Source organism: Stigmatopora argus, chromosome 6 (genome assembly GCF_051989625.1).
Source record: "Stigmatopora argus isolate UIUO_Sarg chromosome 6, RoL_Sarg_1.0, whole genome shotgun sequence".
Taxonomy (NCBI): Eukaryota; Metazoa; Chordata; class Actinopteri; order Syngnathiformes; family Syngnathidae; genus Stigmatopora; species Stigmatopora argus.
The window spans coordinates 18,256,527-18,271,185 of record NC_135392.1 but is presented as its reverse complement, the minus strand read 5'-3'; the positions used below and the strand labels follow the sequence as shown (position 1 = coordinate 18,271,185).

The 14,659-nt window shown below is 39.9% G+C and overlaps 1 protein-coding gene across 5 annotated transcripts in view; it reads right to left on the bottom strand.

The window, feature by feature from the left end:
• Window positions 1–10,089: 10,089 nt before the first annotated feature.
• The window catches only part of pparg (peroxisome proliferator-activated receptor gamma), a 44,262-nt gene continuing 39,692 nt past the window's right edge, over window positions 10,090–14,659 (bottom strand). For all 5 annotated transcript variants that reach the window (XM_077602499.1, XM_077602498.1, XM_077602497.1 and 2 more), the window contains one exon: window positions 10,090–12,724. In XM_077602499.1, coding sequence (XP_077458625.1) covers window positions 12,477–12,724 — 248 coding nt within the window. In that variant the 3' untranslated portion in view covers window positions 10,090–12,476. The remainder of the gene's footprint in view (window positions 12,725–14,659) is intronic.

The following is a 14,659-nucleotide window of genomic DNA, read 5'->3' as shown; positions in this document are numbered from 1 at the left end:
ATTATTTAAAAAAAGAATTGTACAACAGTAATTCTTACCATTCTCTACTCAACTTTTTGAATAAAACACTTCAAAACCATACATGTTGGAAAAAAGTACCGTAAATAATGTATCAGTTAAAGACAAATAAAAAAAAACATTAAATATTAAAAAGGTTGAGACTTTCGCAGGATTAAATCCAAGGGGAATGCCTTTTTAAACTCGTTTTAGAGATACACAGTGATGGGACCTGATATGTATATTATTTATTATATTTTCACGAGACAGATGTGTGCTCACAATATATTCTTTGATATAAAATTTTCATTTAATTGTTCATTAAAAATTCTGTGTGTGATATCGTTAATCACTTTACATACACATTTTTAAATGGGCAGTTTTAAACAAATGCATTACAACGCTCAGGAACAACTGTCACATTTTCAATCAGGCACTTTATAGGCAAGCATTTCGACTCTTCGGCCAATCATTCATTCATTCATTTCCCATACCGCACATGCTCGAAAGGGTTGCCAGAGTTGCCAGAGCCTAACCCAGCTGACTCCGGGTGAAAGGCAGACTACACCCTAGACTGGTCGCCAGTCAGTCGTAGGGCACACTAAGAGAGAAACGACCATACGCACTCACAATCATACCGCCACCAGAGGGAATCGAGCTCGCGCCTGTCGACACCGAAGTCAGGCAAGTGAACCTCTACACCACGAGGCGGCTCGGCCAATCATATCGCGAGGATAACAGAACTCACCTTCAGGCGCAGGCCCCAAACACATTTTGTAACCCAAAGCGGTTCCTTTACACATTGCAATTGTTGCAAAGTAAATCAGGATTTGATATCAAACCTACGCATGTAAACATTGTTCAATCATTGTTCAATCACTGGACCAAACGGTGTGGACAGTGGAACATGGTAAAATATGAATACAGACTTCCCTCGATTATCGCGAATTCACTTCTTTGTGATCTTTTTCTGCTATTAATTATTATTATTATTTTTTTAAAGTTCATAAAAATGTGAAAATCCACGCTGAAACTCATAAGCAGAAGCCACTCTTGCTACTAGGACTCAGGACTGAAAAAAAGGTGGTTATAATAGGGGTGACCCTACTTTTATTTTTTTATTATCGCGGCCATGTCTGGTCTGCATTAATCGCGATATTCAAGGCATTACTGTACAAACAATCACTCGTACTAATATTGATAAGGTTCATCCAACTACAATCATTTGTGGGATATTTGACGAATAAGAGGGAAATGATGATGATGCAACAGTGGCACGAGTGGTTAGCACGCCGGCCTCACAGCTCTGGGGTCCTGGGTTCAAATCCAGGTCGGCCATCCTGTGTGGAGTTTGCATGTTCTCCCTGGGCCTGCAAGGGTTCTCTCCGGGTACTCCAGTTTCCTCCTACATTCCAGAAAAAACACCTACTAGGCTGATTGGACACTGTAAATTGCCCCTAGGTATGAGTGTGTGCATGGTTGTCGGTCTCCTCGGGCCCTGCGGTCAGCTGGCCACCAATTCAGGGTGTCCCCCGAAGTCACCTGGGATAGGCTCCAGCACCCCCGTGACCCTAATGAGGATAAAGCGGTTCAGAAAATGAATGAATGAATGAATATCTAGAGGACTTTCCGTTTCCTCTACGCACCAATCAATCTCCAACCGTGTGTGCTTTCACGCATACAGTGAACTGCACAAAGGTACGCTTGGAAGTGTACCGAGATCACCTTTCCAGCAAGGTCTCAGACCCAGAGCTTGCTCTGCACCAGAGTAAATTGGTTAGTTTTCATTCATTCATTTTCTGAACCGTTTATCCTCAGAAAGGTCACGGGGGTGCTGGATCCTATCCCAGCCAACTATGGGCACCAGGCAATACGAACACCTCCCATAAAAAGTGAGTATGATTTCTGAAATCAACATGCTTATGGGAATAGTTTTGTTCCAAAGAATTTTTTTTTCTGATGGTGTAGGATTCACTCGCCATCGGTGCAGGCAAAAGTGCGATCGATTCGCTCTTAGTGGTGGTGGTAAGATTCTGTGTGTGAATGGTTGTCGGTCTCTCTGTGCCCTACGTCATACTGGTGACCAGTCTAGGGTGTAGTAAGGCTTTTACCCGAAGTCAGCTTGGTTAGGCCCCAGCGATCCCCACAACCCTTGCGAGGATGCGCGATACGGATGATGAATGAATGAATGTGCAGCAGGCACTCCAACAACAACAACAACAAGTTTTGAACAAAATATATTTAGTCAATATTCCTCTTCAACTAACACACAGTAGTGACCTGACCTAGTAGATCCATCATGTCCGGAATTCACACAGGGGCAGCGTACTGTCATCCTTTACCACTCCGCAGCTTCAGTCTATCGCAGTATAGCAATAAAAAATGTTCATAAAAATGTCAAAATTCCCACTGAAACTCGCTAGCAGAAGACAGAGGACCACCATTCAATTCAGCACCGAAGAAGAAAATGGCTGAAGACGGTGGACTGCCACTCAACTCAGCGTCGAAGAAGGAGGGCAGGTAAGACGACTGGACGCCATGGAGGATGCATTGGAAAAGTGGAGGTCACGTATTTGGTCCATCAGACAGAAGATCCAGAATGCTGACAGCCAGAATGACTGGTTAATTAGAAAACACTATTTATATTACATATTTTCACTTATTTGACCATTTATTCCTGTGTTGTGTAGTAGTGTTTGTGATTGTCATCAACCCCTGTCTGTAGATTTAAACCCAGTGTCTTTGTCTGTCAGCCGTGCGTTTATTTTCTATTGCCGTTATTTTGCCTTTTGTCAGTGTGCATCTCCTCGTCTGTGTGTTTCCTCGTTCAGTTAGTTTATTTATTTTCCCTAGTTTTTAGTTTGTAAAGTTTATTCTGTTAGCGTTTTTGTTTTAAATCTCACGTTTGTTCATCAGCATTTTCTTTTGTTTGCCTTCATTTCCTAAATTTGGATCTCACTCTGTTCCGCAACCGAGGCGATCATAACAAAAGGTGTTCTGGAAAATGTTTTTTTGGGTGGCTGTATTAACCCCTGAAGTGGTTTGAATGAATTTCTGTGGTGTTTCCAATCAACGGCCAAGGAAACAGTCTGTTCAGAGGCCAATGAGGTAACATAACAGGTGTATTATTTCAGGAAGGAAATACACAAGAGTGGAATTCCTTTCTGACACTAAAACAAAAGGCTCCGTTACAGATTTATAAAGCTGCCATTTCATTCTTATAAGACTTCTTGAGCTAAATCCCCCGCTCTATATTTGGATTGGGACAGAAATGAATAGCATGGAGATGATTTGGCACGTCGCCCTCCAGGAATCTTGGCAGCACTCAGTCAGCAGAGACCGGGATGTGAAACAAAGTGAGGCTATGCTCAGGGGTCGGCAATAAATAAATGGTAGAAATTTATTGCAGTATATTTTCAATTTGGATTTCACGATGTAAATATATTTATGTTTATGCAAAATAGTTATCAATTATTGGTCGCTGAAGCAAAATTATTTCCCCAAAATTTCCTTGGCAATTTTCCGTAGCCTGAGAGAAATTCGCAAATGCATGCGCGCAAAAAACACGGCTGCACGCACATTACTCACGTTTCTCCGTCTGGGATCGCAAGTTCGTTTCTCGTATCGTATCATCCGATGGTCCCATTTTCATATAAATCTACAACCGCAAACCCAAAAAACACATTTTTCTAAAAAAAATTGGATGGGATCTTCGGGGTTGTAGTCCCAGGGGTCATAAAAATAAAAAAATTGGGGTTTAAATCTATTTTTCCCATTGAAAATAATAAGAATTTTCTCATGCTAAGCACCAATATAATTTTCACCCAAATATTGAAGTATATTTGGATTAACAAACACAGTGGCATTTTGCACCCGGAAGCAAGTTCTAGACCAGGGGTAGGGAGCCACATGTGGCTCTTTTGATGGGTGCATATGGCTCTGAGCTAAAACACGGAAACCGGTGGTGAGAGAAAAGAGTCCCGAACGCACCAATAGGAACGTCACGTCGGCATTGTGGCATTGATTTTTTTTCATTAGTCTTCTGCATTCATTTTCTTATTGATACTCATTGAACTCATTGACATTCATTGATTAGCAACAGCTTAACAATGTTGTCAAAATAATTACTGAGAGACTTTTTGTACTTTAAAAGTTCTAAAATGACGGAAAAAAATCGCACATTTTCATGTGTTTTGACTTTTAAATTGTGATTATGGATCTCAAGGAATAATATTTAAAAATAGAAATTGTTTATGGCTCTCTCTTTCAAAAAGGTTCCTGACCCCTGGTCTAGACAGTGTGCCCCCTCACTGTCAGAACTCATTTATAAAGGTAGCCAAATTTGATAAATTTCCTCAAAACTTAGCGAGTTACACACCAATTTTCTTTTGTAATTTTGCTAAATATGAAAAACTAGATTCAGAAATATATTGCAATAATTTTCAATTATTGTTTACCACGGCGGAAATGTAAATATATTTATTTTCTGTGGCCTAAATTAAAATATATTTACTTTGCGAGACAAATAGATTTCTGACACAAAAATTAATATTTTCCAGGTCCTGGCTATGCTCAATCGACACATTTATAGGACTACTCCTGAACAAGAAGAAGAGGGCTTTTAGGTCTGGGGAGAAAGAGAGCCTGAAAATGGTCCAGAAGGAGCTGAAGAGAGAGATAAGGAAGGGTAAGACCATCTACAGGAGGAAGCTGGAGAACCAACTCCAGAGAGGCAACACCAAAGAGGTCTGGAGGAGCTTGAGGACTATTTCGGGCCATGGAGGCAACAGCGAGAGAGACCCGGAGTCTGGCGGCAGGGAGTGGGCCAATGAACTGAATCAGTTCTTTAACAGATTCAGTCCTGCCCCCACTCCCCTGACCCCCCAGACCAGAAGCAACGCTCCCCCCTCGTTCTCCTCCTCCTCCTCTTCCTCCCCCTCTTCCACCGGTCTCTGCATTACTGTCGATCAGGTGATAAAACAGCTCAAGAAGATCGAGGCAAGGAAGGCTACCGGTCCAGACGGCCTCAGCTCCAGACTACTGAGAGAGTGTGCGGATCAGCTTGGTATAGTGATTCTGCATATTTTCAACCTCAGCCTCAGTCTGCAGAAGGTCCCCACCTTGTGGAAAACTTCCTGCGTGGTCCCAGTTCCTAAGACTGCGTACCCCAGGGAGCCAAACCACTTCAGGCCGGTAGCATTAACCTCTCACCTGATCAAGACATTGGAGAGAATCATCCTCAATCACCTCAGCCCCCTGATGAATGCAGAGCTGGACCCTCTGCAGTTCGCCTATCGTCCAGGCATTGGTGTGGAAGATGCTACCACCTACCTGATGCACAGGTCTCTTTCACACCTGGAGAACGCGGGAAGCACGCTGAGAATGATGTTTTTTGACCTCTCCAGTGCGTTCAACACCATTCAGCCGGTTCTACTGAGAGGGAAACTGGAAGAGGCTGGAGTAAGGAACCACCTAGCCGCATGGATCATCGACTTCCTCACTGACAGACCACAATATGTGAGACTCCAGGACTGTACGTCTGATGTGGTAGCTTGCAGCACGGGGGCCCCACAAGGCACAGTGCTCTCTCCACTCCTCTTCTCCCTCTACACATCGGACTTTAAACATAATACAGACACCTGCCACCTCCAGAAGTTCTCTGATGACACCGCTATTGTTGGACGAGTGACGGACGGGAACGACCTGGAGTACAGGGGAGTCATCACAGCCTTTGTTGACTGGTGTAGGCAAAACCACCTCTACATCAACACCAGTAAGACAAAGGAAATGGTCATAGATTTTCGGAGGAATCCTCAACAGACCACTCAGGTGAACATCCAGGGTACAGACATTGAAATCGTGGAGAATTTTAAGTACCTGGGTGTTCACCTCAACAACAAACTAGACTGGTCCACAAACACAGACGCCCTGTACAAAAGGGGCCAGAGCCGCCTCTACCTACTGAGGAGTCTACGGTCCTTTGGAGTGTGCAGGACACTGCTGAGGACTTTCTACGACACTGTGGTGGCCTCTACAGTGTTTTATGCAGTGCTTTGTTGGGGATGCGGGAGCACGGAGAGGGACAGGAACAGGCTGAATAAGCTGGTCAGGAGGGCCAGCTCTGTTCTGGGCTGTCCTCTGGACTCTGTGGAGGAAGTGGGAGAGCGGAGGATGCTGACCAGGATGATGTCCATCATGGACAGCACCTCCCACCCCCTGCATGAGTCTGTGGAGTCCCTCCGAAGCTCCTTTAGCAATAGACTGCGGCACCCTCATTGCAGGAAGGAGCGCTTCCGCAGATCCTTCCTCCCATCAGCTGTCAGGCTCTTTAACAAAAAAATGGCTGTGTGTTAAGACGTACCGTATGCATGCATGTACATTTATGTGTATGTATGTATGTATATATGTGCTAAGCAACACGCTTATTTAATTATATATTTATTCATGTATTTATTTCTTGACCTACTTATTAGCTATCTATTTATGTCTAAAATGCCTTTCCTATTCCTGCATCCTCACCCTCTTGCCACTGGAACAACGCAATTTCCCGAATACGGGATGAATAAAGTTATCCAATCCAATCCAACCATTATCATCGTGCATCCAAGATGACGATCCGCGCCCCGTGCGTGAATCCCCCGTTGTCTGCCAGTTCCAAAGGTTTATTTTCCTCTCAGCTGCTTTCTCACGCCACCATATTATTTCCCATGTGACAACTTGAAAGCACTCCCTTGAACAAAAATAAAGAAAAACTACTGTTTGGTACAAATGACACACATCAAAGAGTGGCACTTGGGAAAACATGAGCGTCAAACAGGAGGACGACGGAATTCTTCAGTCTTCATTCCCATATACAGTATAGTATAATCCAATATGCAACCAGTATGATTCTGCCTTTACAAAGTTAATAGAGCTCATGAAGAAGGGATATTCATTTAACCTAAATTGTTATTTGTGCCCTATTTATTTATGTTGTTGACTACTTATTATGTTGACTACTTATTTATTTATTATGTATTACTTATTTAATTATTATGTATTACTTATTTATTTATTATGTATTACTTATTTATTTATTATGTATTACGTATTTATTTATTATGTATTACTTATTTATTGATTATTTATTTATGTACAGTGGTACCTCGAGATACGAGCTTAAGGCTTTCCGGGACTGAGCTCGTATGTCGATTTACTCGTATCTCAAATTAACGTTTCCCATAAAAATGAACTAAAAACAAATGAATTTGTTCCAACCCTCTGAAAAAACACCGAAAACAGGATATTAGATTGGAAAAACGTTTTTATTTGTTCTAATTCACCATCTATTAACAGAGTGACCAATAACTAGTGGTTATGATGTTTAATAGTACTAAAATTACCCTCAAAAATAAGTTCAGTCTAACCTTACACTAAATTTAATTCCTTTCTTCTATTTGGCTCTATTTGCCCCGCCTCCACCCTGACTTTCAGCTGCAGCTAAATAGAACCTATTGAGGGTTGTTTGCTTTTGTCTTCCCTTCAAAATCTTCATGAAATGATGCACACAAATGTCCTCACAATTCACTTCCAACGAGAATTAGTATATACCACTCTCGTATTATCGAGGAAGCTTCGCCATTCTGCACTGACTAACGGGGAAAAAAACACTGAAAAAAATGCAACACTCCGCCCAGTGTTCGTAGAGACATTACACGAGGGAGTTGCGGGGAGAAAGACAGTGCCCATGATGTTCTTATGAGCAACCTCTCGCGTCTGCTGTATGCTCGTATATCAAAATTTGTCTCGTATCTCAAGATAAATATTTGCTGGAAATTTTACTCTCAAATTGCTCGTATGTCGGGGCACTCGTATGTCGAGATATTACTGTATTACTTACTTATTGATTATTTAATTATTAGTTATTGTTATTTATTGATTATTTGTTTGTTTGTTGTTGTAATTGTGCATCCAACTGTTCGTGGTGAGGGTTTAAATCTCAATTTATTTGTATAATGACAATAAAAGCATTCAATTCATTTCAATTGACCGTCTCATGTATTGTAGCTTGAAAAAAGTGATGAAAGGTAGGAAAGTGTGATGATGTCTGAAGGGGAAGTAGAAATTATTGCAACATCAGTAAGAAATTGGCTCTCTTTCCTTATGTCATAGACTGAGTCATTATACATTCTATTACTTTATCCCATTTTATTTAACAAGGCTGAATGTTTTTTGTTTTTTAAACTTGTATAAGTGTTGGTGCAAGACATTATTACCTCATCTTTTTTTACGTCACCTGTCATCGGAGTGCATCAGAATCAGTGTCAGAAATTCTCAAAGGCTGGTTTTGAGGATAAATATTTCTTATAATCACATTCTTTAATTGTTTTGAAATAAGTACTTTTTATTTTTTAGCTATCCTTTGGTTTGGAGACAGCACGTATGTGGAATTTAAGATCCTTTGTGGGCTGTGTAGGTAAAAATAAGGCTTTTACATAGCTAATTCAATTATGTTGGTAGGGATGCCCGAAGGAGGAGGGGCCGGTTATCGTGTCGGCCTCACAGCTCTGGGGTCCTGGGTTCAAATCCAGGTCGGTCCTCCTGTATGGAGTTTGCATGTTCTCCCCGGGCCTGCGTGGGTTTCCTCTGGGTACTCCGGTTTCCTCCCATTCCAAAAACTTGCATGGTAGGCTGATTGGACACTCTAAATTGCCCTTAGGTAAGGGTGTGGGTGTGAGTGTGCGTGGTTTCGTCTCCTTGTCACCTTACACCTCCTCACACCTTAGATCCCGAACTAGTCTCCTTGTCTGGGGAAGGCTTGTATTGGCAGAGACAGGATAAAAGAAGGAGACTTGGGAGGGACGGGTGACTTTCTTTTGGACCTTACTTTATTCTAACCCTGACCGGTAAAGGAGATTTTTGAACTCCTGGGAAGAGCCCATCCTGGTCTGTTTTAATTTGTGCTTTTTTCCTTATTTTCTAATTTACTTGATTTTGTTTGTATCATTTTATTGTCTTGGAGTCAAGTTTGTACCTTCTTCTGTCCAATTGAGAGAATATAAGAATTTGCAAATAGAAGAAGCTAGCTGTTCATTGCAGCACACACAAAAATAGCATCCTCTATATTTCAAACTAAAGTCTTATTTGTGTCATTATTTTTATTAGTTTTAGTAAAAATATCAAGTCTTAAGAGCCTTAAACTTTACACTTGCCTAACATTTGGAATATTAAAAGTGTGACTGTGTACTGATGATGCAACATCTTTAATACCAGGCCATTTTTACATACACTGGGATTAGGGATTTTACTCTTAATTGAGTGGTAGTGGCACACAATAGTATTAAAAACTGGTTCACAATCCCTTCTGGGACATTAAAACTTTTCACTCTGTCTGAAGCTCTCCATGTCTGAAGCAGCTGAACCACACGGGCAAAAAATACATAAAAATTATGTATGTACATATATATGTATATATATATATATATGTACATATATATTTGTATATATGTATATATATATATATATATATGTGTATATATATATATATATATATATATATATATATATGTGTATATATATATATATATATATATATATATATATATATATATATATATATATATATTTATTAATTAGGCGACTCGGCGGTAAGTGGGTAGGACTTCAGCCTCACAGTTCTGGGGTCCTGGGTTTGAATCCAGGTCGGCCCTCCTGTGTGGAGTTTGCATCATCTTGCAAACCTGCGTGGGTTTTCTTTAGGTACTCCGGCTTCCTCCCACATTCCAAAGACATGCATTGACAAGCGGTTGAGTTGACTTAGTCACTCACTTGCTCGCTCATCCGCTCACCCACTGATCTGCACTTTCTGGTATTTTGCCTCAGATCTGACGTGTTAAAATCAGATGAGAAAAAGGGGATGAATATGACCACTCAAATGTACGCACCAAAAATGAGTGTTGTACTCAAATCAATGGTGGTTGTGCTATGGTTGACGGGCGTGTTTGCCAAGATGTCACCGTGGTAAAACACACGTCCAAGATTTGGCGTTCAAAGAAGTTCTCTTTGGAAATGTTCCTATGCTCTAATGCAACAAATTTCAGCGACATGCAACACTTAAAAATATCTTGATTTATTTACAGATAATAAGATCCCTTCATCTGTATTTCCGTCTTAAAGAATTCATCACAGCGATTAATTGATAAGGCACAGCTAGAACTTTGTTGAGACAAGTTGGTCAAAATAATTTGAACAAACATAAAAAGCATCATATAAAAATAAGAAACAAGTGTACAGATTTGTTTAACACACATTGAATACTATGTACAGTAGAACCTACAAAGTGGACACGAGTGAAGTCAAACACAACTTCAAGCTGTAATTGTGCTGAAATATCAAACTGAAACATCAGACTTCACATATTTTCATTGTCTTGTCTATCAGTATGAGCAAAGACGCTATCCAAGGCCATCCAAGTTGATTTTGGGAAAGATGCGTGGTACTTTGTGGAGTAGTCATCACTCAGTCAATCAAGCAAGTGTTGGAAAACAACTATTTTTAAATAAAGTGACCATTTCGACTTTGCTGACCCTGGTATGCTTGTGTTTGGAATGAGGGAGGAAACCAGTGTAGCAAGAGGGAGAATGCACAAGCATCACATAGAAGCTGCAAAACGAAGATTAAATCCCAGAATGTCTGACCCGTAGAATAAAATGTGCCAACCACCAAAGTGAAACAAGATATAACTTTTCTTGACTATTTTTTCTATCAGGCGGCAGTTCTGGAGATTGTGCACATCATTGCAAAACTCTGTTGATATTTACTGTCAAGGAAGTAAAACCTTTTAAGATTGTTTACAGTTTGTTCACATATTAATCAAGGAGTAGAAAATCGCAGACATTGGCCATTCACATAAATCTTGATAGTTTGCATTCATATATATGACAAAATTATGCAAAAATGTAGGAAATTTTAAAAGGTTCCCATACTGCATGTCGCCTTTGTGCTTGCAAGCTGATTTTGTTTCACTTTTAATATCTTGACAGTTTTTTCCCAATGAAGTAATAGTGATTTAAAAAGATAATTATTGAAGATTCCACAGTACAGTAATACCTCGACATACGAGTGCCCCGACATACGAGCAATTTCAGATACGAGTAAAATTTCTAGCAAATATTTATCTTGATATACGAGACAAATTTTGATATATGAGCATACAGCGGACGCGAGAGGCTGCTCATAAGAACATGATGGGCACTGTCTTTCCCGTCGCAACTCCCTCGTGCAATGTCTCTACGAGCACTGGGTGGAGCGTTGCATTTTTTCTGTGTTTTTTTTCTTCCCGTTAGTCAGTGCAGAATGGCGGAGCTTCCTCGATAATACGAGAGGAGTATATACTAATTCGCGTTAGCAAGTGGTCGTGCGTTATCCTATTGTGAGGACATTTGTGTGCATCATTTTGGGAAAAATTTGAAGGGAAGACAAAAGCAAACAACCCTCAATAGGTTCCTTTTAGCTGCAGCTAAAAGTCAGGGTGGAGGCGGGGCAAATAGAAGAAAGGTATCAAAATGTCAAACAAAATTAGAATTAAGTTTAATGTAAGGTTAAATTACATTTATTTTTGAGTGTGTCTGTATAGTAATTCAAATTCATTTAAATTTGTTTGTTATGTTACGAGCGCGTTGCCGCGCAAAAAGTCTCTCTCCCCCCGCCGCGAAATCCGTCTAATTTTAGTACTATTAAACACACTTTAGTACTATTAAACCACTAGTTATTTGTTACTTTGTTAATAGATGGCGAATTAGAACAAATAAAAATGTTTTTCCAATCCAATATCCTGTTTTTGGTGTTTTTTTTCAGAAGGTTGGAACGAATTAATTTGTTTTTAGTTCATTTCTATGGGAAACGTTCATTTGAGATACGAGTAAATCAACATACGAGCTCAGTCCCGGAATGCATTAAGATCATATCTCGAGGTACCACTGTATGCCTAATACATTCATTGTACAGCAGAAAGGCACAGTAGTGACACATTCTTCTTGATTGTTCCCTGACAGTTGACAATGAAAATATGCAATAGGATATAATCTGATGCCTTGTCATGTGTATCCGATGAAGATGATTAGCATGACAAGATGGCACCTTTCAGATATCTTTAGGGCCATGAGAAAGCAGGTGAGTCTTTTCTCCCATGATATCACGCAATCATGGACATTGTCGCACATTGTGTGTGTTTGTGTGTAGGTACGCGTAGATATTTTGCAGACAAACAAACAGTTTGTGTGGCATTCACAGTTACATTTGCCCTGCAGGCATCAGCAGCGCAGCCTGTTAATTACAACTCTCCCGGGTCAGAATCGGAACAGCACATTGCAGTTTTGCAAGGCGAAACCACGGGATGGATGACTGTGCACAGTCTAGACAAGGCGCAAACACTCTTGACCTTCCTGTTTTTCCTAGTCCCTTTCTCAATTCCGTTCCCTCGTCGCAACCTCGTCTCATTTCTAATACAAGTCCTTCATGATCTCCTGCAGCAGCGGGTGCAGCAACATGTCCACTTCAGTCTTCTTGAGCAGCTGGATGACGTGCACGTGGTCGGTGACGATCTGCCGCAGGTCGGTCATCTTCTGGAGCAGTTTGGCAAACAGTTGCATGGAGTCCGGGTGGCTGACTTTGAGCTGCAGCTCCAGGGAGTGCAGCACCGTCTCTTGGAGTTGCTCAATGGGCTTAACGTTCAAGAGGCCTGGACGGTCTGGGTGACAGCAAATTGAGACAGACATGCATGTTATAAAAAAACATGGGGAGAAAGAAATCAGTACAAAATCAGATGTTGCCTATGGTATATATATATATATATATATATATATATATATATATATATATATATATATATATATATATATATATATATATATATATATATATATATATGTATGTATGTATATATATATATATATATATGTATATATGTGTATATATGTATATATATATGTATATATATATATATATATATGTATGTATATATATATGTATGTATATGTATGTGACAGATATATATATATATATATATATATATATATATAGTATATCATACGGATTTCGAAGGGTGGAGAGAGAGAGAGAGACGGACGGAGATAAATATATATATATATATATATATATATATATATATATATATATATATTTATCTCTGTCCGTCTCTCTCTCTCTCCACCCTTCGAAATCCGTATGATTTTAGTACTATTAAACACATTTTAGTAATATTAAACCATGGGTTACTTTGTTAATAGATGGCGAATTAGAACAAACAAAACATTTTTTCCACTCCAATATCCTGTTTTTGGTGTTTTGTCAGAGGGTTGGAACAAATTAATTAGTTTTTAGTTCATTTCAATTGGAAACGTTCATTTTAGTTACGAGCAAATCGACATACGAGCTCAGTCCCGGAACGAATTAAGCTTGTATCTCGAGGTACCACTGTATTGAGAAGCTTTGGAGCATCCTCAAGCAAAATATCTATGAGGGTGTCAGGCAGCTCTGGGGGCTAGTCTGACATCATGTAAAGAAATTCCAGCAGAAACTCTCCAAAAAGTCACGAATTCAATAGAGGCAAGAATTGTGAAGCTGCTATCAAATAAGGGTTCCTATGTTAAAATGTATCTCAAGGTACCACTGTACAGTCAGTCATACCTCTACTTACGAATGCCTCTAGGTATAACATTTTCAGGTTATGATTTTTTTTTTTTAGCAAATGAGTGACTCAAGATACGAAAAACATTACGTTACGAAATCCCCCAAAAAGTAAATGCATTTCTGTATGTTATTTTATTTTGAAAATATTGTCGTGGATGCATTGATTCACAATTTAGAACCTTGCTCTCTACTGGGCTTTCATTGAAATATAATGACAATAAAAGCATTCAATTGGCTGTCTCACAACAACCAAGATTATCTCTTTCATACCTGTCCTCGACTAAATCCTCCCCTTATTAATGATTGCAATTCCCTTTATTTAGCGATTAAAAACCGTACAAATGCAACGCGGCACATATTTCCACACACACACACAGACATATGGCACACGTAAAAGTCTAAAATGTAATACAAAGTGGACGGCTTTTGGCCCTGGTGGAATGGGCTCTTGTCGCCATCTGGCAGACAGACATGGGTATTACATCTCCCATTATAACGGTCACGAAGGGAACTATTTCAGCGGCGCGGGGCACATTTTCTTTTGCGTAATTCATTTTAAGACATTAATCAATCATTTCCTTATATTTCTTTTTCTAATTTTTGTGTGTTTCGTCACGTTTCATACAAAATTGGGACACTTTGACCAATTTTAAAGGGTTTAGTTCGGGGGTGTCAAACCGGTCCTCAAAGGGCCGCAGTAGGTGCAGGTTTTCATTCCAACTCATTCAAGAGGATACCTTTTGCAAGTGTAATTAGTTAATTAAAGTCAGGTGCTACTTATTTTAGAAGACACCTGATTGGTTAAAATGTCGGCACTGGATCGGTTGGAACAAAGACCAGGACCCACCGCGTCCCTCGGCGGAATCGGTTTGACACGTGGTTTAGTTGGTAGTTGTAGGAGTACCGTGATACAAATTGGAGAATTTACATATGTACTTAAAAAAATTTCAAGCTATTAAAAAAGTTCTGGAACCATTTAATTTTGTAAGTAGAG